This window comes from Aspergillus foveolatus, assembly GCF_047715535.1.
Source record: "Aspergillus foveolatus strain CBS 279.81 unplaced genomic scaffold BDW70scaffold_20, whole genome shotgun sequence".
Classification (NCBI taxonomy): domain Eukaryota; kingdom Fungi; phylum Ascomycota; class Eurotiomycetes; order Eurotiales; family Aspergillaceae; genus Aspergillus; species Aspergillus foveolatus.
Genome location: NW_027396084.1, coordinates 29,934 through 54,158, shown reverse-complemented (window position 1 = coordinate 54,158; position 24,225 = coordinate 29,934). Strand labels below are relative to the sequence as shown.

Sequence of the window (24,225 nt, the reverse complement as noted above, 5' to 3'; positions counted from 1 at the left end):
GAGGTTGACCCTTCACAATGCAGCTTATGTCATCAAGCGCGGTATTATCTTATCTCCGACTGTGATCGAACGTTGCGGAGGTCCCTCAATCCCAGCTTCTTCGTCCAACTACCAGCTCCCTATAGCATCAAACTACCATATATCGAGGCATCTCAGAACTGGAGGCTAGCGGCGATGGTCTTCGTGGTCCGAACTGTCCTCGGATCTTTCCAACTCTGAGTGTTTCCCTTCGTCATCCTATCCTAAGATAGAACCGGGTAGATGCAGCAGAACTCGAGAACCCCCCCGGAACAGAGGAGCGGTAAGCGCAAAGCTACTGGCAAAAGGAAGTTTCCGGACCAAGGTGAACTGTCTCAACAACCTCGACATCAGCAGGCGACTATCTCGGAGCTCCTCCACCGGAACCAAGCACAGGAACAAGACGACGAGCACCTTCCCCCAACGAACAAACGAGTTCGACCATCTTCTTCCTCCCTTGCAGCGAACCAGTCCGAGTCCGGCGATATGTACAGTTTCTCGACCGCTGGGCCGAAACCGAATGGTCCGAATACAGGTGGTTTGACTTTGTCGAATTCCACTCTCCAAGCTCGCCCCGGGACCTCGTCGCATCAGAGCAACTTTACACCGCATACAGGCGCGAGAAGACTTGTGGTGAAGAATCTCCGCACAGGGCCGCGATTGAATCAGGATTCGTATTTCGATAAAGTATGGGGTCAGTTGGATGCGGCACTGTCGGCGATCTTCAGCGGAGGGAAACCGGAGATATCACTTGAGGAGCTTTACAAAGGGGCAGAAAATGTTTGTCGTCAAGGACGAGCTATGATTCTGTCAAAGCGGCTCCAAGAGCGATGTCGACAACATGTTGCCGGAAAATTGCACGGCTCATTGGTCGACAAGGCACAAATGGCATCCAATATTGACACATTGAGGTCTGTGGTTGAGGCCTGGAAAGAGTGGCAGTCAATGTTGGTACGTTAGGCTTCTCTTCCTTTGCTTGGAATTACTGACTAGGTATAGATTACTGTGCGCTGGATCTTCTACTACCTTGACCAATCCTTCCTCCTCCACTCCAAAGAACACCCTGTAATCCGAGAAATGGGCCTACAGCAATTCCGACAGCACATATACTCCGATCCCACACTGCAAAAAAAAATACTTCAGGGAGCCTGCGATCTCGTTTCGGCAGATCGCAGCGACGAAAAAAGTGACGTCGCTAACTCTTCTCTGCTACGGAATACCGTTGAACTGTTTCACGGCCTTGATGTTTATGTCTCTGGCTTCGAGCCCTTGCTTGTTTCGGAGTCGAAGGACTTTTTCTCTCTATGGGCTCAGCAGGAGGCGACAGGGTATCTGGCGTCATATGTGGAAAACAGCCATCGCCTGATCGAGCGCGAGATGAATCGATGCGAACAGTTCTCCTTCAATCGGACGACCAAACAAAAACTGTCTGAGTCTCTCGATCAAACCCTAGTAACAGATCAAGAGAGCGTCTTATTGAGCTTGAAGGATGTTCTCGGTTTGTTGCGAATAGGGAACAAGATTGCCCTAGGGCAACTTTATACGCTTCTTGAGCGGAGGGACCTTGGAGTCAAATTGAAAGGCGCCTTTAGCACATATATCGTGGAAGAGGGGACTGGCATTGTTTTCGACGAGAGCGAAGCGGACATGGTGGCACGCCTACTGAGCTTCAAAAAACAACTCGACGATATCTGGAATGTATCGTTTCGACGCAATGAGGGTCTCGGCCATGCCCTCCGGGAGTCCTTCGAAAGCTTCATGAACAAGGGCAGAAAGTCAGACGCCACAGGCGGTACAGACAATCCAAAGACCGGCGAGATGATTGCGAAATACGTTGATCGGCTTCTCCGAGGGGGATGGCGACTGGCTCCTACGCGAGAAGCCGAGAATATGCCTCTAGCGGATGAAGATGCAGAAATCAACCGACAGCTGGATCAGGTGTTAGATCTATTCCGGTTCGTCCATGGTAAGGCGGTCTTTGAGGCATTCTACAAAAACGACCTTGCGCGCCGCCTTTTGATGGGAAGAAGTGCGAGCGATGATGCAGAAAAGAGCATGCTGGCAAGGCTCAAGACAGGTTCGTTCCGTGCAATCCTAAGCTGATCATGATTGCTAATCGCGTCTAGAATGCGGATCAAGTTTCACGCACAACCTCGAGTCCATGTTCAAGGATATGGAAGTTGCCCGTGACGAAATGAGCGCATACAATTCCATAAAGCGCGAACGCCAAACTCCCCTTCCCGTAGATCTCCATGTTAGCGTGCTATCAGCCTCCGCATGGCCTACGTACCCTGACGTCCAAGTGCGGATACCACCGGAGATCGCAACCGCCATCAGCGACTTTGAGAGATTCTATGACACTAAATATAACGGCCGGAAGCTGGCATGGAAGCACCAGCTTGCGCACTGTCAGCTGCGAGCACGGTTTCCCAACGGCAACAAGGAGCTGGTCGTCAGTTCATTCCAGGCAATCGTGCTCCTCCTCTTTAACGAGCTCCCAGAAGGCGGGACACTCAATTATCGACAAATTCAGGAGGCTACCACTTTATGTAAGTCCCTCACTAGCCTATCCATTACCTTTCATTGCGCTACTCCCACGGTTCATTCTACTAATGCAATACAGCCGACCAAGAACTAACCCGAACTCTCCAATCACTCGCATGCGCAAAATACCGCGTCCTCTCCAAAAAGCCGAAAGGGAGAGACGTGTCTTCCACCGACGAATTCTCCTACAACGCCTCCTTCGCAGACCCCAAGTTCCGCATCAAAATCAACCAGATCCAGCTCAAGGAAACGAAGGAGGAGAACAAGACGACGCATGAGCGGGTTGCTGCGGATAGACACTATGAGACTCAAGCCGCTATTGTGCGCATCATGAAGAGCCGCAAAACAATCACCCATGCCGAACTTGTTGCGGAGGTTATTAAGGCTACTAGGAGTCGGGGTGTATTGGAGCCGGCGGATATTAAGAAGAATATTGAGAAGTATGCCCCTGCCTCATTATGCTATTAATTTGGATGTGTGTGCTAACGATGTCTCTGTAGGCTGATCGAGAAAGATTATATGGAACGTGAGGACGGGAACAGATACCAATATGTAGCTTAGATTTTGCGCTTGACTACTATCGCGCTGGCTCTAAATGTCTCATGTCATACTATACGGACTGGAGTGTAGTTTTTGATTAGTTTCTAGATCGTCGCAGTGTACCTCTACAATCTCTCGACGCTAATAATCTAGCAGTGCCCCTTGCGCAAGAGCTCATGCCTATGCCTCCCCAGGGAACCTTGCCCCGCCCTGGGTTCTAATCTCATCAAGAATCTCCAGAACCCTCACCGTATCGCTGTGACTCATAACCTCATTCTCTATCTTTCCCTGGCTTATACTCTTCGCGACAGCGTCAGCCTCGAAATAAAACCCCATTCCTTCCAGCTCAAAGTCGTATCTCCTCCCATCTGCAGCCGCAACTGCACCAGAGCTTCTACTTTCCACCTTAGGATAAACTGTAAAAGCCCGCGGCGCGGATGCTGCAATCCCCTCTACCGTGATATAACCGTTACTTCCTTCGATTCTCATAAATATCTCCGGCGTGCGGGCTTCTGTTGTTGAGGTCAGAATTCCCTGGCGACCGGTGGAAGGGTAATGAAGGATGAACGAAGTAGCGATATCGATTCCATCCCTGAGTGTTTGCACTGCGACCACTCTTGGTCTTTCACCTGTTTCTGAATCCGATTCAAGTGTGAGGAGGCCCCATGTTAAAGCATAAATGCCGATATCCAAGAGGCTTCCCGCACCCATGGCGGGGTCTCTTAGGCGCGATGTGTTCGGGAGAGAAGCGATATCCTTGTCAAGTCCGAAGTCGCAGAATGTACGACGGACGTCGCCAATCGCTTTCTCTTGGAAAAGCATGTGCTTGAGCTTTGAGACGAGTGGATGGAATCTCGTCCACATGGCTTCCATTATGAATACTCCTTTAGCTTGCGCAGCGGCAAGGACCTCGCGACCTTCAGTGGCATTAAGGGTAAAGGCTTTCTCGCAGAGAACATGTTTCCCGGCCGCTATGGCGTCGAGGCAGTGTTGCTTGTGCAGGCCGTGCGGAGTGCCGATGTACACTATATCAACTTCGGGGTCGTTATAGACGTCCCCGTAGTTGGGATAGACGGTTGGCTTGGGGTTGAGGGATGCGAGGTGTGTTTCGACAAAGGCGCGTCCCTTCTCGAGCGATGACGAGCCAATAGCCTGGATTTTATGTACTGCAGCAGGGGATTTGCGGGGTAGGGTGATGTCCTTTGTGAACAAGGAGGAGATAAGGCCTGCTCCTAAAGGGCTTTTAGCGCTTAAAGGCTCAGCAGTGGTATGAGGACTGACTTACCGATTATGCCCCAACGGAGGGTTGGGAGAGAGTCTCTCTGTAATTCCATCTTTGTGTCCTTGGGGGTAATTGCCTTCAGCAAATCCAGATGTGATAGTATATAACTACTCTCAGTGAGCATTCCAGTATTTCGGAGGTTTCTCAGTGTAGCTTGCAGTCTATCTGTCCGATTTGTACTGTCATACTTGGCTGGATGGGTTTGCTTGGCAGCTTGAAGTTAAGTCCGTGTCTCCCCGAGCACGCAGCGCCAATTAAACTAGTCCGCCAATGACGGGATCCCTGGTAGAGCCCAAGTATCTTATGCTTGCTTATCCGAGAAGTCCGTGTGGAGGGCTATCAACTAATGTGATTCTTTATCAAATGGAGCTTTCAGATGCCGATGCAGGTGGTTTGACAGATTGACAAATATGCTGAAGGATATGCCTTGCAGCGCGCAGGTCTGGCGCTTCGGCTTCCCAGTACCTAATACCAGCAATACAAGTGTCTATTATAGTCACCCAGTTTTGACGGCATAGCAATGATGGGGCTTTTTGCGGCAACCAATACCAGAAGACCTTTCGTAAAAATATTGCGCGCAGCAAACCAAGATCCATGCTGACGGTGCTTGATAGAGCAATTGAGTATGTGCTTGAAAATCGTGTCTAGGCATTGGCTGGCATGCTGAATATAGATTGGCAAGTTGGGGTCCTGAGGGCTAGAGTGCGCTGCCAGATACAGAAACGGTCTCCAGATTCGCTCACGGAGATCCAGGTACCGGGCATGAAGAAAATACGACAGTTCGTCTGCAGTGCTTTCCCTGTTAAACCGAACAAAAGGAGGGAAATTCTCCACCCACTGAATGACTTGAGTGTCCAGTTCTTCAGCAATCCGCAGCAAATTCTGGCCCGGCATCCTGGTCCATTCTTCTGGATCCAGAGGGTACAAGGCCGCGGTGATGCGGTTAGCAATTCGCCGACCTGCAATTTCGGAGAGATAATATTATCAACTTCGTTCCCAGCTCGCATCCAAATCTGTCGTCGATCCAGCCTGCGCCTCATCATCCGGATCTGGGATGTTACGGGGGGGTGAAGGGAAGGCATCGGAATATTCGACCTTGACCAACTCGGTCGGAGGCAGCGCGATTTCCTCCCTTATTTCACAGTCGGACTTTAGGCAGGACCAGTAAAGACGAGATTTGACTGTCTCGGATGACTGTTCGAGGGCCTGGCTCAATGATGAGGAATGCAAGTAGGTTTGGAAGTAGGTACATGCTCGGTTGAACGATAGCCATGCCCGTAGAGGTCTCATCGAATACATTTCATACACACCGATGAGAAACGCGCATTGAATAGCAATGATTGACGAGTCTAGGAGGCCAATTCGCTTACGCGCTGCAGAGTAGTATGATTCCCCAGTAGCATAGTCGCAGCCGTGGAAGTGAGGCGTATCTTGCAGCCCTGGAGTTTCAATAGAAAAGGGTCTAGCGATCGTCGCTCTGGACAGCAGATAAAAAGCAGACAAGATGGGCCATCCCACTGGAAACCATTCTCTCCAAGGCGGCGGGACAGTTTTCTCAGCTCGCTCGGATCCAATATCGGGTTCTTCGTGTGGACATTTTCCAGGAACCGGTCTATGAGCGACGGAACATCTTCCTCGCGAATTTCCCAGCTGCTAAATGGTACTACTTTTTTGGAAACATCTTCAGAGTGCGTCTGATTAAAGAAGAACTTATCCACCTCGCGCGGATCACAGAGGTCTCGAAGAGAGGGCCATTGCAGGCAGGACACAGCTGCTCGCACATTTGGCCTGTAGCTGCTGCGCCTTTAGCAGAAATGTGTATTCGGTACTCCTTGAGATAGCCTCATCTTGTGGCGACGTCATGTCAAAGCCAAGACAAGTGCTTCTTCCTGGATTCTGCTGGGGGTTATGTCTTGTACGCGGAGAGTCGGACGATGAAACGTCGGGGCTGGCGGGCTGCTGTTCAATGAGTCGGATAGTATAATTAACTCGATCAAGTATGGCAAGTCTGGCCGCATCAAACCTAGGGGATTGTAAGAGGCCCTCCTTGAGTTATGTTGTCAAGATCTTGCGAGGAGAAATCAGTGGAGGCGTCCTGGTAAACACACTGGAACTGCAGTGAAGTGCATGTGCCACAGGAAGGACGGCGGTTATCGCATTTAGTCTAACAATATCAGCCAATTTGCATCAGAATGAGTCTCCTTGCATACCTTTCTCATACGGCATAACTGGCAGGCTACCATTGCTCGCCTGCGAGGATACGTGTTGCGTGCTGCCTGGGCTCTAGGCTTCTTCGCAGGGGGATCCTGAACATTAGCATCGGCTTCCCGACGGGGTCCCATTTCTGCTGGAATTGCGGATCATGCAAGCTAGCAGACTCCTGGATTGTTGATGCAAGAAGCCTACTCCGGTGTGCAAGGTAGCTCACATAGGTTGGGTGCAGGAAGAAGGAAGAGAGTTAGAGAAGAGGCTTGTGTGAACGCCGGTTCTCCCCGCTCGAACAAAGAGCACCTCCACCCACCAGATTGGCTTCGTCATGTCTGCAACACCACTCTTCTCCAAAATCCAGAACTAAAAGATGCAGGGCCGACTTCTCCTAAACTAAGTCCTGCCAGAGGGATAGTCCAGACTACTGCTGGCTCTCTCTCAAACCACCTTGCTTGTTTCTACCATGGGTTCGAAGATCGTACGCGTTGGTCTAATCGGTTACGACGAGATTGCGCAGGTGAGTCTCTCCCAATATATCCTTTTTATTACCTCTGGCATTCTAAGTGATGTGTTATGGAGGTATCCCACATTCCTACGCTCAATTTCCTAGCCGACTACTTCCAAACCACCTATGCGATATCAGCGAACGCACTGGAGCACTGCAGACGGAAAGTGGCTAAAGCCTCACCGAAAATCAACAAATCCGCTGAAGAACTGTGCAGCTCATCCGAAGTTGACGCGGTTCTGGTCTGCAATGCGACTCCCTACCATACCGAACACGCGCTTGTCGCCCTCAAGAATGATAAATCGGTCCTCGTGGAAAAACCGCTTACAAGCTCATACGGCGATATCTAGCGGCTTCAGGCGGCAGAAAGAACATCAAAGGGCCGACTGATGGTCGGATACATGCGATGTTATGCCCCCGGCTTCCTTGACGCCGTTGCGGAGATTGGGGGCATATCCCAGATTTTTTACGATCGAGTCCGCGATATCATCGGGCCCAATGCCGCATTCGTCGAGCAATCAGGTACCTTTCCCGAGCGCTTTGACGATTATTCCCCTGAGGAGTCACAAGCCCTGAAGGATAAGGAATCAGCTGCAGATGAGGCTCTTGCAAGTTTCGGAGTTCCTGTTAACACAAGACGCGCCGAATGCTGATGGTACTCGGCGGTTTGGGCACTCATGACCTATCCGCCATGCGCGAAGCAATTGGGATGCCGCAGAGCGTCAAAGCTGCAGTGCTGAAGCTGCCTATTTGGACAGCGACCTTTGACTATGGAGCGTTCCCAGTCGTCTACGAGTCTGGGATTAACCAGGTACCTGTCTTTTGACGCCCATATCGAGGTCTAGGGACCAGACAAGATTGTCCGCGTCAACTACGAGACCCCGTATTTGAAAGGGCTACCGACTACTATGACCGTGTGTGAGAAGACCTTTGGGTCATGGGGGGAGGAATGTTACCAAGAGCGCCACGTGCGAACGACTTACGAGGACAACTATACCGTGGAGTTCAAAGCGTGGTACGAGACTATTGTGAATGGCCCTGAACCCAAGACTTCAATTGAAGACGCGCGACAGGATGTGGTCCTGATGCAGATGCACGGGGTCACCCCTTGCCCGGGGTTGGATGCGCAGACGGTGACCATCACCAATCCGTCTGATTCCTAGACTTATGTGCATCGCGACATGACTATAAAAATTTTAAAGGAGATCGACTTGCCCGGATCAGCGTTGATATGAATGGCCTACCATCGAGACGCTTATTGAAGTCAATCTCGTGAGCACTTTGAGCTTTTTGGAGTTCTTATTCAAGAACTATAGGTACCGGGAACATATAGGTAACCCGGACATATGCGCAGATGGCCTACAAAGATATCCAAGCTAGGTCGGTTGACCCCGAATTGGCCAGACTTCTTCCTCACGACGGCCTCCATAGTATCGGAAGCATCACCTCCTCCGTCTCAGCTACTCGTTACTTTGTCTTTTTCTCCTTTCTGCGTCTGATGCCTATGATGGTACTCTCATGAACGGTCTGCAGGCGCTTCCACGCTGGCAGGCATTTATGAACAATCCAACCGGCGCATGGCTAGATTTGTGAACGCAGTGCAAAACTTGTCGGCCTTTGTCCTATATCCCGTTGTCGCCTGGTGCAGCGACCGATATGGGAGGAAGACGACCCTGGGTATCAACTTCCTCTGGCTCGCCCTAGCTGTTGGCTTACAAACTGCGGCGACCAATCCCACAATGTTTGTTTTTGGTCGAGTGTTTATCGGAACCTCGGCTTCATTTACTTCGGGGTCTGCCCCAATTCTCATGGCAGAGACGGCCTATTCCCACACATCGAGGTATCATTACTGCCATGTTTATAGGTGGTTGGTACGTGGGCTCCTTCCTAGCTGCATGAATCACGTTCGGCACACGCAATGCTCCAGGCAATTGGTCCTGGCGTATCCCGTCTTTACTTCAATGCGCTATCCCCATCCTCGCCCTCCCAGGCTTCCTGATGGCCCCTGGAAGTCCCCGATGGCTTGTATCACAAGAGCGCGGCGAAGAAGCTCACGCGTTCCTTATCAGATACCACGCCGGGGGCGACGAGAACTCACCACTCGCAAATTTCGAGCTTCAAGAGATCGGCAACTCCCTCGCACTCGAAGCGCGATCCCGAATATCCTCTTCATGACTAGACCTTCTCCGAGGCCGCGGAAATCGCCATCGCTCCTTTATCTCCGTCACGCTCGGTGTATTTGCACAATGGAATGGCCTGGGGATCGTCTCTTACTACCTTGCTCCCGTTCTTAGGAGTATTGGGATCACATCAGTCAAGAACCAAACCATGATTTCCGAATTCCTTCAGCTCTGGAACCTCATCCTCTCCATCGGTGCGGCGTTCAATGTCGACCGTTTCGGCCGCCATCCTCTCTTTCTTGTCTCCAGTGTCGGCATGCTATGCGCGTCTATCGAGATCTCAGGGCTATCCGGGTCCTTTTTACAGACCAATATTGCGTCGACGGGCACCGCCGTCATTCCTTTTCTCTTTATATACTATGGCTTCTACGAAATTGCCTTGACGCCGCTTCCTGTCTCGTATACATGCGAGATCTGGCCATACGATCTTCGTGCCAAGGGCCTAGCACTGGCGATGAACAGTACTCGAGTGGCGTTGTTCTTTAATACGTTCGTGAATCCAATTATCCTTGATGCAACTGCGTGGAAGTACTACATTGTTTATTGTGTGATCCTTGCGGTTACTAGTGTCACGATCTGGCTCTGGTATCCTGAGACGAGCGGATACACCCTGGAGGAGACAGCTGCTCTTTTCGATCCGTATGTGGATAAGAAAATCGGGGGGTCAAAAGAAAATACTCTTACAGTGGAAGACAAGAGTGCTGTCAGCAATACTTCACATGTCGAAAGGGCGTGATCTATGGAGCTAGTCGAGATGTGCATCCTGTCTAACTCTATTATGGTAAAAACCAAACCTTTGGCGCAGATAGCTCCTCTCTGGCACGATTAAGGCAACCGGGACTTACCCAAGCGCACTGATGCACATCAACTGAGAAAATAGTCTGCTTTGCCCACAACGACGTAAAACACAAAACCGCTCTCTTCCCACTTCCAAATGTTAAGCCCTGCTTGACGCATGGCATTCTGATAATGTTAGGTTCAAGACTGTACAGCGTCGGGTCGATACGGTTGCACATTTTACCCCATTGCGGAAGCCCTAATTGAGGAGTTAAACCTAGTACTTCGTAGAACCTAGTATTTATCAATCATTTGTAAGTCTTGTAAGGAAAACGCTATAGCAACAAATAGGTCTTGTGGTCTAATGGTTATGACATCAGACTCTGATATCTATCCGAGTCATATCTGGTAATCCCGGTTCGATCCCGGGCAGGACCTCTTATTTACCATTTTTTATCTCTTAATTTTTTTTCACTTTCAGCCTTGTTCCGCGGAACGCCCTTCACCTAATTTAGCCTTCCCGCGGTCGACTACACGACTTTGCTCAGGGCAGACCCACTTTTTGTTCGGCTTTGGCTGCAAAATAAGCTCTATCTCAACAGTCAAAATTTTCAGCCGGTCAACAACAAACAGGTCTTGTGGTCTAATGGTCATGACATCAGACTCTGATATCTATCTGAGTCATATCTGGTAATCCCGGTTCGATCCCGGGCAGGACCTCTTATTTCCTTTTTGTTCTTTCTGGTCCTCACTCGACCAAGGGTGCCGATATTATTATCAGTTTGTACCAGGAGTTGTGCGATTGTTCGTGCTGATGGTCAAGGTTAATGATGGTTACTGTTTTTACTGCGCGTCTGTGGTCTATGACGACAAGGAGGTTTGTTGGTGCGCTGAGATAACCAAGTATAACCCTGGACCTCAGAACAGCTGGCGGCGTTGTACCGTGCTGGGATGAATGAGAGGGTGTGAACACTTACCAGCGGACAAACAAGTATTCTGAAGTCGGCACCCCGACCGGTCTGGACCCCTACTTGTGAGGGGATGGTCCGGACCGGCTGCTTTGCAGGTACATCCCTACGCAACAATCCTTCACTCTCGGCCATAATAGTTGTCTTCAGCGGTCATGCTGTCAGGTAGTATCTGGGGACAATTGCCGTCCTGACATCAGGATGCCGTGATTCTGATGCAACATTATAATGGACACTATTCACTGCTGTTTTGAGAACCATGTATTCACTACCTGATGTATGATGAGCCATAATCTGATTGTGCATGTGAACGCTATCTTTCTTTGGCTCCATATTCATAGGTTATCACACAATAGTCGCCCATCGGATGTTTTCAAGCCCTCCGGCGCATTGCTGGCGGGTACTTTAATGCTTTGCTTTAGTTGCGAGCCAAATGGTGGTGGTTTGGTGAAGGCGTTATGTTGTGATGGAAGGTGTGACTGTCTAAATGCGGGTCCGGCGAGGTCCCAATTGCCCCAGGAATTGATGTGAGTGGTTAACACCTCAGTCTGCTCATGAATTTAGAGCGTCCAACTTGAAGGTCCTCCATGACTCCCAGCATCTCTCCCATATGCCCGGGTCTGTCTAGGAGACAGGTTCCGGCGTATGTCAAGACTCGGCGTTATGGGTAGTTTTCCGGGTTGTCTATGTGTATCCAAGTGCAATTTCTCCGTGTTTGGGACGTGGTAATTTTTTAAGAGCCGTCGGTTGCCTCAATATATAACATGGGCTGTTTCCCTGGAAAGAAGCGTTGTCGAATATATATCTTCGCCGTGCCGGAGCAAATACCTATCAGCTACCGAGCACATTATGATGGAATCAAATTAAAACAAGTAGACGTTACGGCAGAAGCTTGGATGTGGACGACCTTTCAAGGCAAGCTTGCAGTAACTGAACCGTGACGGTGTAGCAGAGTGGTTAACATGACAAGTAGCGATGGAACAGAAGGTAAAAATTGAAGTTTTGGAATACAACTTATATAACATTATTATTGAAGGCTATCTCAACCAATCAGGTCTTGTGGTCTAATGGTCATGACATCAGACTCTGATATCAATCCGAGTCACATCTGGTAATCCCGGTTCGATCCCGGGCAGGACCTTTCTTTTTTATTTTATTCTTATTCCTTTTTTTTTTTCTTTCCTTATAATAACATCCAGACTGTACTCTGCACCGCTATCTTACTGGAATACTACCGCCAAAGGCTTGGTCGGAAAGAAGCATAAAAGTACCTTCTGTAGATTGATTGTTTACAGTACTTGCCTTGCGTGGTTACAGCCGGCCGAGAATCACGAATACCCCAACCTAAATGAGGAACCGCAACCCCTTGCTGCCTGCCCAGCACCACAAATATGGCAGGTTTACCGCTAGGAAGACGCCCCACGGTACGCACGCACGCTCGTCAGGAGCTCACGTGGGAGCCCGAGCTTCTCGATCCGCCGTCCCCGGCGTTCTGGAACGGCCGCGGCCCCTGGGATGTGTCCGTCCACAGCTCCCGTCCGTAATCTCAATATCTGGACTGTCAATTGCAGCACAGTCCAGCACCGATCGCACGCATATCCTCCGAGGCAGCCATTATTTGGGATCCTCCTGCGCGCTATAGTCGCATGACCTTTGGAGATTATTCGGGCAAGGATAGCCCGAAGAAGCTCCAATGCCCTTCAAGTTGGAGATGACGTTTCAATGGCCTTGTACACAATGCAGATGGCGCATAGAATACGTGATTATTTCAGCATGATCGCATATGATCGCATCGATGGCACTGCCATCGATGCGCATGCTTGGCCACTTGATATCGATACCCTGCGTATAGCCGTATAGCGAAGGTGAAGGTGGAAGGTCAGCTCGACCGACAAATGTGGGGTAAAGGCTGTCGGGCGAGAGGGACCAGTCGAAAAGGGAATACGAGTCGTTGAGAGCGAGACTGAAAAGATAGTAGAAACAGGTCGTTGGCATTTTCTAGCACCGATACTGTCCTGCTCCCTCCTCAGAAGACACTCGAAGGATGACACTGGCCGCGGAACTGCCACACACGGTAACCCGACGCGCAGGCATCGGCGGGCCTCCGATCTGTTTCCGGATTTGTGAGCAGTTCCTGATGTATGGATGGGGTCATGCACTGGAGCTGTTCATGTGAGCAGGAAAAAAGCAAGAAGAAAAGTACGATAGCTATCGAAGGCTCCTTGCCTTGTCTAGGCCTGGTTACGCAAGTCACGGCAGTCATCTGGCTTGGGACAGGAGGACGACTGTTTCCGCCTACGTACCTATTTATCCGACACCCTCCCTCACAATGGACCCGAGTGTTCCTATCCGAAAACTTTCCTCGACTTAGCGTACTCGACGTACTTGACGTACTTTAGCGTTCCTTGCTGTCGAAATAGACGATCGCTGGTCTGTCTTCACCTTTCAGTTTTCGCCCAAGTGACGGCTGCAACTTCCACCAGGTAAGCCTGCCATTGCGATTGAGACGGACGATGGAGACGAGCGTAGACGAGCAAGACCCATGTCCCTACGATCATCAGACTAATCAGACCACTGAGAGTACATGAAGAGAGGCTGACAGGAGACAAAGTCACAGTACAGAGTCCAGTCGTAGCCCTGCGCATCCAGCTTCCCCACTTTTTCCCCGCTGTGGCCGGCCTGCTTGATTCGGACCGTAACCGTCGCTGTGTTCCTGGAGAGTCTCGCTTGGAGTACGGGGGACGGAGCATTATCGCCCAGAATCCCCTCGCGCCACGGTGCTTGCGCAAGCATATAAAGGAGCCCAGTCCTGGTTTCTCGAGAACAGTCTTCTATCCGCAAGTTGTGATCGCGCCCGTCTCGTGCTACCCCACCATCCCACGCCTACCATTCTACCATCGCACTGAACTCGACGTCATACGCGGAATCCCCAGCCGCTGATCGTGCCACGGTTCGCCATGGTGCAGAGTGAGTTCTCCTCTTTCCTGCATTGCCCGATCCATTTTCTTCCCCAGTCCTGCCTGTCACCCCCACATCATGTCTCCATGATCATCGTCGCATCGTCGCGTCGGATCGAGGGTCCTTTACAGTCGAGTCGTGCGCTAACGGTCCCTAGCAAAACACTTCTTCTCAGACCCCACCCATCTGGTTCACACAGCGCTCAATTCGCTGACGCTCACCAACCCGTCACTTGCGTTCGACCGCGAGAATAAGATCATCTTCCGTCGTCCCGATGCCGTGAGGAAAGGAAAAGTCGCCATCATATCTGGTGGAGGGTCTGGCCACGAACCCGCGTTCGCAGGGTTCGTCGGCCAGGGTCTCCTGGATGCTTCGGCGGCGGGTACTATCTTTGCGTCTCCGAACGCAGAGCAGATCCGTATCGCTGCAATGGAGCGTGTTAACAATGAACAAGGAGTGCTCATTATTCCAATGAACTACACCGGCGACGTCCTCAATTTCGGTATGGCCGCAGAGAAGTCGCGCGCTGCCGGGATCAAGACCGAGTTCTTCGCTATCAATGACGATGCCGGTGTTGGCAAAACCAAGGGCGGCAAGGTCGGTCGCCGTGGTATTGGAGGCGGTGTCCTGATCCTGAAGATTGTTGGCGCGCTGGCAGAGGCTGGGTAAGTTGTCTTGTTGCTCGGATCCAATAAAATTCTGACAAGATGTAGTGGCTCGCTTGAAGAGGTCTACAAGACCGCTCAGCTGGCAAATGAGAATCTTGCCTCGGTCGGTTCATCCTTGGAGCACGTCCACGTTCCTGGTCGAGAGCCCTCGGATGACCACATCCCAGAGGGCGAGGTTGAGATCGGCATGGGTATCCATAACGAGCCGGGATCTACCCGCACCAAGACTACTCTCGTCGATCTAGTTGCGACGATGCTCCTCCAGATCCTGGACCACAATGACCCTGACCGATCATATATCACGCACTCGCCAGGGGACAAATTCGTGCTGCTGGTTAACAACCTCGGTGGTCTCAGCACTCTCGAACTGTCCGGTATCACCGACGAGGTCTACCGCCAGCTCGGCAAATCGTATCAGATCAAGCCCGAGCGGGTTATCCAGGGCACCTTCCTCACCAGTCTGAACGGACTCGGGTTCAGCATCTCACTGCTCAAGCTGGCAGACACCGGGCTGGGCCCCGGCAAGTCGTTCCTTGAGCTCCTCGACGCACCCGCTGAGGCGGTCGGCTGGTCCGCGCCTATCAAGCCTGCGACGTGGGAATACCGCAATGCCCCTGGAATCGAAGTCAAGAGAGCCAAGCCAGCCGAGCAGCCTCCCAGCAACGTCAAGCGTACGTCCCGTTCCTCCCATTACTGACACAATGCTAACAGTACATAGTGGACATCACAAAGGTCCGCAAAGTCCTCGGAGCCGCTCTTAAGCGCATGATCGACGCGGAGCCCCAGATCACCCGCTACGACACCATCGTCGGCGACGGCGACTGCGGCATCGGGCTCAAGCGCGGCGCCCAGGCCGTTCTCGACCTCTTTAACGACCCCTCTGCGAACCTCAACGACGATATCATCCACACAGTTAATCGCATCGTCACCGTCGTTGAAAACACCATGGACGGCACCTCTGGCGCCATCTACGCCATCTTCCTTAATGCCCTTGTCCACGGCCTCCGTGAGCAAGACAAGGGTTCCGAAACGCCTGCTGACACCGACGTCTGGGGCACTGCGTTGAAATACTCTATCTCCGCGCTTGGGAAGTACACTCCTGCCCAGGTCGGTGACCGTACCATGATCGACGCGCTCGTACCGTTTGCGCAAACTCTAGCGGACAAGCGGGATGTGCATGCTGCTGCCAAGGCCGCGGAGGAGGGCACCGAGGCTACAAAGCACATGAAGGCGTCGCTAGGGCGGGCGGTGTATGTTGGAGGCGAGCAGGAATGGGTTGGCAAGGTGCCAGATCCAGGTGCCTACGGGCTCAGTGAGTTCTTCGCTGGGCTGGCGGGCGCTCTATAGCGGCACTATCTCTTTAAGTGCACTGGTCACTGGCATGTGGTTCTACGTATATATATATATATGTAATTATTCCTGCTTAGCGGGTCGCTCTAGTATAATATAATGATGACATGAGGTATAACGTCTGTTTATCAGATCACATCTTGTCTCTCTGGATCGGCTCACTCTGTACTTTCGCCAGTACCTTCCCTTGCTTGTGGGAATTCCTAATTGTCCATTACGCTGCTAGCGGCGCTTATTCCTGCCGTATTCAGTTATACGCGGCCGCGGCCCTCAATATCCGTTTCCAGAGGGCTGAACGGTTTCCCAAAGGGCTTCAGCTTGCATTGAGCATTCTTGAAGTATTCGCTACGGCACTAGCCCTGGCTTTCCATTGGTACGAATCGTAACCATGATAGCAAGTACAACTGCGAAAGAGCACTTGAAAGCGGGTCTGGATCTTAGCCAGTTATCTGGGTCAATATTGCAGCAGCAGGACTGTCAACCAGGGCCCCATATGTGCCGTTGGCGATGAGATGCTCGATAATGCAAATTCCCGCTTACTAGGAAGATTAGAAGTGGACAGATTCGACTGTGAAGTAGAACAATGGCAGTACGTTATGACCTGTCCAGGAATCGAATATCCTTGCAAGCTGTCTTAGATCAAAGTGTCTAATTTGATATAATTTAATTCATTTCCACCCCCTCTTTTCTTTTCTGTTCCTTTTTTTTTTTTTTTTGGAAGGCCACAAAGTCAAGAACAGTCTTGCAGGTGGACTACAGTGTCGAAGCTAAAGTTGGCAAGCACAGTTACATATGCAGAATTCTGTAGTCCGATGGAATCGAACGCCGTGAGTTATAACTGGCCACAGAAGAAGAATAAAGGCGTAGTGGAGTTCCGACGTTATCTTGTCCCTGATATCTATTCATGGCTCTTTAGCTCTTCTCCAAATGGAATTTTTTGAGGATCCATACAAGGGAAGCAACAAACAGGACCGGTGCCAGCAATCCCAGCTTTCGTATATAGCTCAGTCGACCTGTCACCTCTGCTTCTACCAGTTTATTCATCAGCACTAGCATCAGTATCAGTAGCAGCGCCAGCACCGGCGCGCATCGCCAACGCACTTTCCCCCCTGGCCCTCCGAACGCAATCCCACCTCTGGATCAAGTGCGCCTCGAAAGCCCACCACCACCGCCGAAAGACAACCTGCCCAATCTCCCAGCTGCCTGGATCAAACACGTCCGCACCGGTAACCCTCACCCCCTCGCCGCCCTCGTCCTCCATGTCGTATACCAGCCGGAACAGGCCCAGCGGGTCCTGGGCGGACTGCGGACGCACGGGCGCTGGGAGATTGAAGATCTGGATCAGCTTGTCGCGCGTGCTGGGCCACGGGAGGATGTCGAGGATTGGATGGTGCGGAAGAAGGAGTTGCGTGCGCGTTGGGTGGAGGTGGATAGGAAGGAAGATGTCGATGTCTAGGTCCAGGTCTAAGCCCGATGAGACCGAGGATGGTGATGAAGACATTGACGTTAGTGATGATAGCGATGAGGACTGTGTATGTCCCCCTCGATAGAACGGGCTCACTGCATCAACGTCCCAGAGGAGATGGGCGACGTTCAGCCGGAGGGCGACTTGTACTGCAGCATTAAGCAGCCGCAGCGAGGGGATCTCGAGGATATGGTCGTCCGGGAAGGTGAAGGTCGAGGATTCGGACAGCTGGAGCTGGGGCGACAGGTCCTGGTCCAAGTCGGCGCCGGTCGAGTTGGGGTGGGAGTCGAAGAACTGGTCCAGATCTGATGGGGGTTGGGCATGGGGAGGTGCAAAGGGGTCATTGTCCCTGCCATTGACTGGTACCGACAGAAGCGAGAGATCCTGGCCGTTTATGTTGCTATTGTTCAGTCCTCCTCCTCCTCCTCCTCCTCCTCCTCCTCCTCCTCCTGCTGCTGCTGCTGCTGCTGCGTCTGTTCCAGCTCGGCCCGCCACCTGGTTCTCGACCTGCGCCTGTAGTCTCTGCAGCCGCTCTTTCCGTCGCTTTCCTGTGGCTCTTAGCACCAGAGTAATCTTGTTATGCAATGGCGCGAAACATACGGTACCGTCGTTGCGCCAGCACATTCAGCACCCTCTTCCTTTCCACTGCATCGTCTGTTATGGCCGGGATGGGCAGGTCCCCGCTTTTTCCTGCTCTAGCCTGATTGTTCTCATTCGGCATTGGCCTAGACCCAAGGATTTATATTAGTCAAAGAGCTGGTGGTGGATCAGAGTGGTGGTGAAGTGGTGAAAGTGCAAGGCCAACAGGAATAAACGAGCGGGGAAGCGAGCATAACGTTATGTTTGCGCCAGTCGCGAATACGAGGTACTGGCCCTGGACCTTATGAGCCAATGAAACGCTGACGTGGCGTATTAAGTACTCTTAATGACAAGATGAATTCGAGAAGAGTGTCTGTGATTGGCATAGCGCTGTCAGCCTGTGATGGATGGGTTTTCACCTTTACGCCCGTTATGTTGCTTACTGTTGCTGTGCCTCTATATAAAGGATGCTCACCGTGCCACACTTCAATAGAGCAGAGAACACGGATCGATAATAATCTGACAATTCACCTTCCTTATTCCATATTTATTTGATCCAAGTCCCAATGTCGACACCGTCGCAACCAAACTACTCCATCCACTCCATCATTGCCGCATACGGCATCGGCCTGATCCCCCATGGCTACTACTTTGTCACCATGATGGCCAATGCACGGGGTCAAGCTAGCAATCTTCTGTATGATCCAGCCGCCAGCTTTTCGTTATTCAAGTCTGCATACTTATCGTTGTTGTGATGCAGCCCTCGAGAGAACCTCTCTACCCTCAAGTCCAGTCTCCCCTCGCAGATCTGGACAAAGCTCGCCAAAGCCCGCGGCGCGCATCTCAATGCCATGGAGAATCTGCCGCTGTTTGCTGTCGCTATGGTATGTAGACCCCACCCGCTGTAGCGATCCATCTCCAGTCATCCGGGACGGTGTGCTAAAGGATGTGTACCAGCTGGCGGGAAACGTCGCCAAACTCCCCGCAGACGAGCTCAACACGCTGTCGCTCGAGTACCTCGGTGCGCGGATCCTGTATATGGCAGCGTATATGGGAGCAAGGTCGGAGGCCATTAGTTATGTGCGGACAGGGCTGTGGGCGTGGAGTGTCTCGATCCCGATTATGGCGCTGGTCAAGGCCGGGAAGGCCTTTGATGGGGCTGCGTAGAGGTTAATGCTGGTTCGTGGGCCTCTCAATAGAATAGGGCCATCTCGATGAGAATACTTGATGAGAATTACCTAGAGTGTTTAATGGCGCATATTACTTTGTTCTCCAGGCACCGGGGCGCTTTAAAACCCAGACCGAGAGAGGTTAAAACCGTAGATCAATGTGTTTAAAGCTAAGAGAGGGTAACAGCTAGCAATCTAATGTAACCAGTGTAATAGAGTTAGGATCGGGGTAGACTGTGGTTTTTCTCTGGTTTAATGTAGGGTTTCCCCTCTGCAAACGTCGCCTCGCCGTGAGTCGCGCAGCTGAAGGATCTATTATAGATCTATATCACCAGTTATGAGGTACCCGCTAGCAGAAGTCTTCTCTCAGAATCAGTCGAGTCATGCAGCTCGATCTCCGCGAAGAACGAAGCTTGATTACTGCTGGGAGAGAAGCGATACTCCCCTCGATGACAGACACACTCTCCATTATCCCGAGACCCCAAAGATTGAGACATACGGAAGTAGACTGAAAAGATCTCGAGTCGTCTGATGAAGTGAGGTCAGGTAAGCCGCGCCATGCTCGGTGCATGGGATTCTAGTTGTTAGTGGTGGCCTGCGAATGGGCCCTTTGTGATGCTACATAGAGCTAGCTCTAGACGCAGCACTGCAATGAGCCATCTTGAATGAAAGTTGTCAGTATTGGCTCTCTCATCGTGGTCAGGCGCTGTAGTCAAAAGGGGCACTGCAGTAACAAAAGAAGGCGTCTACTAAATATAGCGCTCTCGACGTCAGATTAGGACTAGCAGAGCGTCTCGACGGTCTGGGAGAAGCAGGTAGTTCAAGGATGTTCATCTAGATAGCTGTATGATTTACTGGTCTATTATGAGTATGTATCTGCGTTCCCTGGTATCTCATCACCTGTCCCTTGCGACTTTTACTCCTTATTCCATCAAACCGTAGTCCAACTTCTTCATAAAAGACCCAGAACTACACGAAGCAGCTTACCTGTTCCACACCCTCACATAATCCACCTCCAGCCTTGAGCTCGCCACGGTATCATCCTGATCCTCAGTCACATCCCGACCAACAGTAACATCCAGCAGCAGAAAATGCCCTTGGTATGCAATTTTCTCCCAGGCATCCCGGTTGCCGACATCCCGCCCGCTTAGCGAAAACGTCTTCACCCCGTCCAGATACCACTTCAGTGTATTGTCTTCCCACATCTCCGTCCCGTCGCTGCTGAACTGCGTGCGGTCGACCTCGAAGCCAAGGTAGTGCCAGTTGCAGTCCCTCCATAGAGCACTGCTCGTCAAGCCCGTGGACTCATTACAGGGCCCGCCGGGTGCGGTTCCGCAATGCAGTGCCTGATGGACCGTCTCCTCGCCTTGGACAATCTCAGCGATATCCCACTCCGACACAGCCGGCCAGTCCAGGCACGTATCTCGGTCATTCCCGCGGATCTCTGCGCCGAGTGCCCAGAAGCGAAAGGTGAATGCATCCGCAGGCGATGTTTTTTTCAGTGTCGAAATCGCGACACCTGCAGCGGCACACCCCGTCTTGATCCGCGCGTCGATGAATAGTTTCCCGCCGCGCTCGGCCTTGAAGTCTTTGCGGACTGTTTCGAGACGCGCGCTTGTCCAGGGCCCATCGCTTTTCTTCCGCGGGGTGATGGATAGCGTCCCCTGTTTCGTAAGATGGATATTCTCAGTATTCGCCGTATATGACTCGATATGGAGTCCATGGTCTTCCCAGCTGGCCGGGTAGCTCTGCCCTGTAGCGTAGAGCCATTTTGCAGTACTGGGCTGTTTGACTGCACCGCTGGACGGCTGGTTGAATTCTTCGTGCCAGGTGAGACTGTACCCGGCCAGCAGAGGCTTATTGGGCCCTGAGTCCAGGCCGCGAGAGGAGATTGCACGAGCGCCGTGCGAGTGGGGTTTATGATTATGGTTGTGACTGTGGCCGTGAGCTGTCGTTGTTGGTGACAGTATAAGGACGAGTGTGAGGAGTGCGGCTGAGATGAGGGTTGGCGGCTTCATTGTGGGTATGTTCTTGGATCATCTAAGGCTATGGGCCGATGGCCGATATATCAACCATTTCAGAAAAATAAAAATAAAAGCCAGCCGCAGCTTTATTCTGGGCATTGCCAGCGGAGATCGCTGATTGGTGGATATTGCATCTAGACCGGTCTGGCCAGCTGGATGTTTCGCAGAGCGTTTCACGATGATCGAGTTGCCATGTCTTAGTGTAGAGACATTTTTTTTTATTACTTCGTTATCCTATTATTGTCATTTTTAGTGTCTTTAGTGTTGTTAAAAGTTGTTAGTACTGTTGGTACTGTTAGTATTCGATATTGTTAATATTGCTATGTTGTTATTGTTATTGTTATTATGAGATTGCTGCTGTAGCTGCGCTGGATGGCCTGCTTTACTGCGCTCGGTGAATCACGATACAGTAGAGTTGTCTATGTTCTACCCTGCAAGCAAAGTTGATCCCAGGGCCAGCTATTCCCTCTACTGCTGGACCTGGAATGGATCATACAGAGGGTCGACAAGTAGCCCATCGAGCTTGTGGGTAACCACCCGCCCGTCTTTCAAGAGACCGACCAAATCCTCTCGAATGCGATCCAGGACGGTGATATCCTCCAGAGGGTTCGCCTTGAGGATAAGCAGGTCCGCAATACCCCCGCTCCTGATACAGCCCAGCTTCCCCTCCATCCCCAGGTACTTGGCCGCGTTCACGGTGGCAGATTGTAGAATCTCAGGGGCAGTCAAGACACCAGCCCTGATCCGAAACTCCTGGTTCTGCAGCGGATGCAAGCCCGCCAGAAGATCGGATCCGTAGCACATTGCCACGCCGGCGTCACGGAGGACCGCCAGAGCATCCAGGCCGCCTCGAAGGACCTCCCGGTTCTTCAGCTGGCTGGCCTCGTCTAGGAAGTGCGAGAATGCTGGCTGCGCCATGCCGTAGTATGTTACGAGCGTCGGAGTGAATGTGACCCCCCTGTCTCTGCAGTACTCTGCCGTCTCGAGGTCGATAAAATTTCCGTGCTCGATCCCGCGGACCCCATTGTTGACCGCGTGGCGGATCGCATCCACAGTATAGCAGTGCGCGGTCACGTACTTGCCCGAGTACGCAGCAGTTCTCGTGATTGCCTGGATCTCCTCTGCCGTGAACTGCACCATATCCAACGCATCAGAGGGGGAGGCCACGCCGCCGCCACACATGATCTTGATAAAATCTGCGCCCCGGCGCAGCTCGTCGCGGACGGCACTGAGGCAGGCGGGTACGCCATCGCATATCCGTGCTAGAGACGGCGAGTGTCCACCACAACATCTCTCTTCCTCGCCTTGGAAAGCGGCGCGGGAGTCGCCATGCCCGCCCGTCTGCGAGAGTGCCTTTCCTGCGATGAAGAGGCGCGGGCCAGGCACAAGGCCTTCGGCGATGGCGTCGCGCAGCGCGGCGTCGGCGCCTCCCGTGTCGCGCGCCGTTGTGAATCCGCGGAGGAGCATCTCTCGCGCGACGTATGCGGCGCGGTGGGCGAGGCTTGTTGGGCTGGCAGAGAACATGTCTCTGAGAGCAGTGCTGCCGGGCGTTGCAGTGAGATGCACGTGGCAGTCTATCAGGCCAGGGCAGATGTAGTGGCCCTTTAGGTCTATGACGGTGGAGCTGGAAGGGGGGGTGTAGTTGCCTCTAGCGACATCTACAATAAGACCGTCCGCAATCCGGACAGACGAATTCGGGATGATCTTGCCGGTTTCGACGTCGACTACATTAGCATTGATAAAGGCGATATCGGGGCCTGGTTCGCGCGGAATCCAGGGTTTTGCAGGAACGGTGCGCATTTATACGAGGTAGGTAGTTGCAAGGTCAAGATTTTGGAAAACGACAGAAATGTCGGCGAATCCTCCCAATCTTTCTGGGCTCGAACAGTTGGAGAACTACAAGCGGGGGACGTGATGGCGCCCACCAGTCAGAGTCCGTACAGGTTGGAGAACGGATTGGCCACGAGTGCCCGCATGGTTATATGGCATACGAAGCGAGGTTTATCCGGCATTGGACATGTACAAAGCTAGATAATCCTACTACTGGCCTTGGTACTCCCATGGATTGGGACTCTAAATGTTGCTCCAAGTAGAGGCCATGTTGACGGGACGAGACAAGTAGTATTCTAGCAACAATAAGATTTGGCTTTAAACCTTGACGATTTCTGGAATCAAGGTATCTTCGCTGACAAACCTTGAACTTAGGGAGTCATTGCCGAGTCAAATGAATATTGTCATGCAGTATTGGTACAACCGCGTACAAGTGTCAGTAAGTGGAGAGGAAGGGCAGTTTTCTTGACTGGAGACCCAACCCGTCTTGAACATACCAGTGAATAATGGTCAACAATTAAACTAACTCAGATCAGCAGTTTAAAATAATGTAAAGAGCAAGCAAGTTGAATTGTGCAGTTGTCCGTTCGAGAATTAAGGATAAGGAGAGAGGTGGTTAAAAAAGAAATATTCAAGGGCCCGAACCGGGATTTGAACCCGGGACCTCTCGCATTCGAGACTTAACAGCCCAAAGCGAGAATCATACGACTAGACCATCCGGGCTACTGTTGAAAATTTATATCCTCTATATTAATCTATGTACGTACATAATCACTCTTTCTACATATATGCTTCAGTCCTTGCTCGAAAACTGCTGCACCCACGCTGTGGCTGCATTCAGTAGGCCTTTCTAATTTTTTCTGTTGAAAGTCTTACAACGAGTCGTCGTACCCCATCGCACAATTATAGCACAGTTGAGAAGGTCTTGGGCACGCCCCTTGTGAAGCTCGACTTGAAGTCCATTTTGCGAGGCAGCAGATCTAGTATAGCCCAAAATGTCGCTGGCTGGCCAAGGCCCACAGGCAGCAGAGTGCCGAAAATGGGTTGCCATTATGAGACGCCATCTACCTGCAGACTGGGCAGACTTTTGTTGCATCCGGCTGCTTCCATGGCTCTTAACACGGCCCACTACTGTTGCCTATATATACCTCCGCCATTGC

General features: G+C 51.7%; 11 protein-coding genes and 4 non-coding genes across 15 annotated transcripts; 9 read left to right on the top strand and 6 right to left on the bottom strand.

The window, feature by feature from the left end:
* Positions 1-114: 114 nt before the first annotated feature.
* BDW70DRAFT_41749 (cullin family protein) lies at positions 115-3,362 on the top strand. Its single transcript, XM_073743959.1, has 5 exons — positions 115-969; positions 1,018-2,095; positions 2,145-2,567; positions 2,642-3,002; positions 3,063-3,362. The coding sequence occupies exons 1-5, from the start codon at positions 262-264 to the stop codon at positions 3,121-3,123; spliced, it is 2,631 nt and encodes an 876-aa protein (XP_073596532.1). The 5' UTR covers positions 115-261; the 3' UTR covers positions 3,124-3,362.
* On the bottom strand, positions 3,283-4,506 carry BDW70DRAFT_167746 (Gfo/Idh/MocA family protein; the record flags this gene model as incomplete). The annotated part of the gene is made up of 2 exons (XM_073742305.1): positions 4,388-4,506; positions 3,283-4,334 (listed from the first exon to the last, which is right to left on the bottom strand). Exons 1-2 carry the CDS (start codon positions 4,434-4,436, stop codon positions 3,283-3,285), a joined length of 1,101 nt encoding a protein of 366 aa, XP_073596531.1. The 5' UTR covers positions 4,437-4,506.
* A 237-nt stretch (positions 4,507-4,743) lies between these two features.
* On the bottom strand, positions 4,744-6,726 carry BDW70DRAFT_149773 (uncharacterized protein; the record flags this gene model as incomplete). Its single annotated transcript, XM_073739069.1, has 7 exons — positions 4,744-4,849; positions 4,896-5,343; positions 5,374-5,861; positions 5,903-6,122; positions 6,166-6,407; positions 6,457-6,548; positions 6,595-6,726. 7 exons carry the CDS (start codon positions 6,724-6,726, stop codon positions 4,744-4,746), a joined length of 1,728 nt encoding a protein of 575 aa, XP_073596530.1.
* A 329-nt stretch (positions 6,727-7,055) lies between these two features.
* On the top strand, positions 7,056-7,750 carry BDW70DRAFT_159355 (uncharacterized protein; the record flags this gene model as incomplete). Its single annotated transcript, XM_073740681.1, has 3 exons — positions 7,056-7,109; positions 7,172-7,402; positions 7,457-7,750. 3 exons carry the CDS (start codon positions 7,056-7,058, stop codon positions 7,748-7,750), a joined length of 579 nt encoding a protein of 192 aa, XP_073596529.1.
* A 38-nt stretch (positions 7,751-7,788) lies between these two features.
* On the top strand, positions 7,789-8,260 carry BDW70DRAFT_159354 (uncharacterized protein; the record flags this gene model as incomplete). The annotated part of the gene is made up of 2 exons (XM_073740680.1): positions 7,789-7,908; positions 7,943-8,260. The coding sequence occupies 2 exons, from the start codon at positions 7,789-7,791 to the stop codon at positions 8,258-8,260; spliced, it is 438 nt and encodes a 145-aa protein (XP_073596528.1).
* A 414-nt stretch (positions 8,261-8,674) lies between these two features.
* BDW70DRAFT_149772 (major facilitator superfamily domain-containing protein) lies at positions 8,675-10,048 on the top strand (the record flags this gene model as incomplete). Its single annotated transcript, XM_073739068.1, has 4 exons — positions 8,675-8,972; positions 9,025-9,108; positions 9,277-9,916; positions 9,964-10,048. 4 exons carry the CDS (start codon positions 8,675-8,677, stop codon positions 10,046-10,048), a joined length of 1,107 nt encoding a protein of 368 aa, XP_073596527.1.
* A 356-nt stretch (positions 10,049-10,404) lies between these two features.
* Positions 10,405-10,492, top strand: BDW70DRAFT_t93. Its single transcript has one exon. It is a non-coding gene; the product is annotated as a tRNA-Gln (tRNA).
* Positions 10,493-10,686: 194 nt separating this feature from the next.
* BDW70DRAFT_t94 lies at positions 10,687-10,774 on the top strand. Its single transcript has one exon. It is a non-coding gene; the product is annotated as a tRNA-Gln (tRNA).
* Positions 10,775-12,075: 1,301 nt separating this feature from the next.
* On the top strand, positions 12,076-12,163 carry BDW70DRAFT_t95. The gene has a single exon. It is a non-coding gene; the product is annotated as a tRNA-Gln (tRNA).
* Positions 12,164-13,434: 1,271 nt separating this feature from the next.
* On the top strand, positions 13,435-16,129 carry BDW70DRAFT_41715 (putative dihydroxyacetone kinase (DakA)). Its single transcript, XM_073743958.1, has 5 exons — positions 13,435-13,505; positions 13,634-13,989; positions 14,138-14,645; positions 14,694-15,319; positions 15,367-16,129. The coding sequence occupies exons 2-5, from the start codon at positions 13,980-13,982 to the stop codon at positions 15,993-15,995; spliced, it is 1,773 nt and encodes a 590-aa protein (XP_073596526.1). The 5' UTR covers positions 13,435-13,505; positions 13,634-13,979; the 3' UTR covers positions 15,996-16,129.
* A 905-nt stretch (positions 16,130-17,034) lies between these two features.
* BDW70DRAFT_167741 (uncharacterized protein) lies at positions 17,035-18,184 on the bottom strand (the record flags this gene model as incomplete). The annotated part of the gene is made up of 2 exons (XM_073742304.1): positions 17,035-17,930; positions 18,064-18,184. 2 exons carry the CDS (start codon positions 18,182-18,184, stop codon positions 17,035-17,037), a joined length of 1,017 nt encoding a protein of 338 aa, XP_073596525.1.
* A 424-nt stretch (positions 18,185-18,608) lies between these two features.
* On the top strand, positions 18,609-19,209 carry BDW70DRAFT_159350 (MAPEG family protein; the record flags this gene model as incomplete). The annotated part of the gene is made up of 3 exons (XM_073740679.1): positions 18,609-18,739; positions 18,803-18,926; positions 19,000-19,209. 3 exons carry the CDS (start codon positions 18,609-18,611, stop codon positions 19,207-19,209), a joined length of 465 nt encoding a protein of 154 aa, XP_073596524.1.
* An 861-nt stretch (positions 19,210-20,070) lies between these two features.
* On the bottom strand, positions 20,071-21,292 carry BDW70DRAFT_134954 (concanavalin A-like lectin/glucanase domain-containing protein). Its single transcript, XM_073736600.1, has one exon. The coding sequence runs from the start codon at positions 21,227-21,229 to the stop codon at positions 20,195-20,197; it is 1,035 nt and encodes a 344-aa protein (XP_073596523.1). The 5' UTR covers positions 21,230-21,292; the 3' UTR covers positions 20,071-20,194.
* A 171-nt stretch (positions 21,293-21,463) lies between these two features.
* Positions 21,464-23,678, bottom strand: BDW70DRAFT_167739 (uncharacterized protein). Its single transcript, XM_073742303.1, has one exon. The coding sequence runs from the start codon at positions 23,033-23,035 to the stop codon at positions 21,704-21,706; it is 1,332 nt and encodes a 443-aa protein (XP_073596522.1). The 5' UTR covers positions 23,036-23,678; the 3' UTR covers positions 21,464-21,703.
* Positions 23,679-23,701: 23 nt separating this feature from the next.
* On the bottom strand, positions 23,702-23,788 carry BDW70DRAFT_t91. Its single transcript has one exon. It is a non-coding gene; the product is annotated as a tRNA-Pro (tRNA).
* Positions 23,789-24,225: the final 437 nt, after the last annotated feature.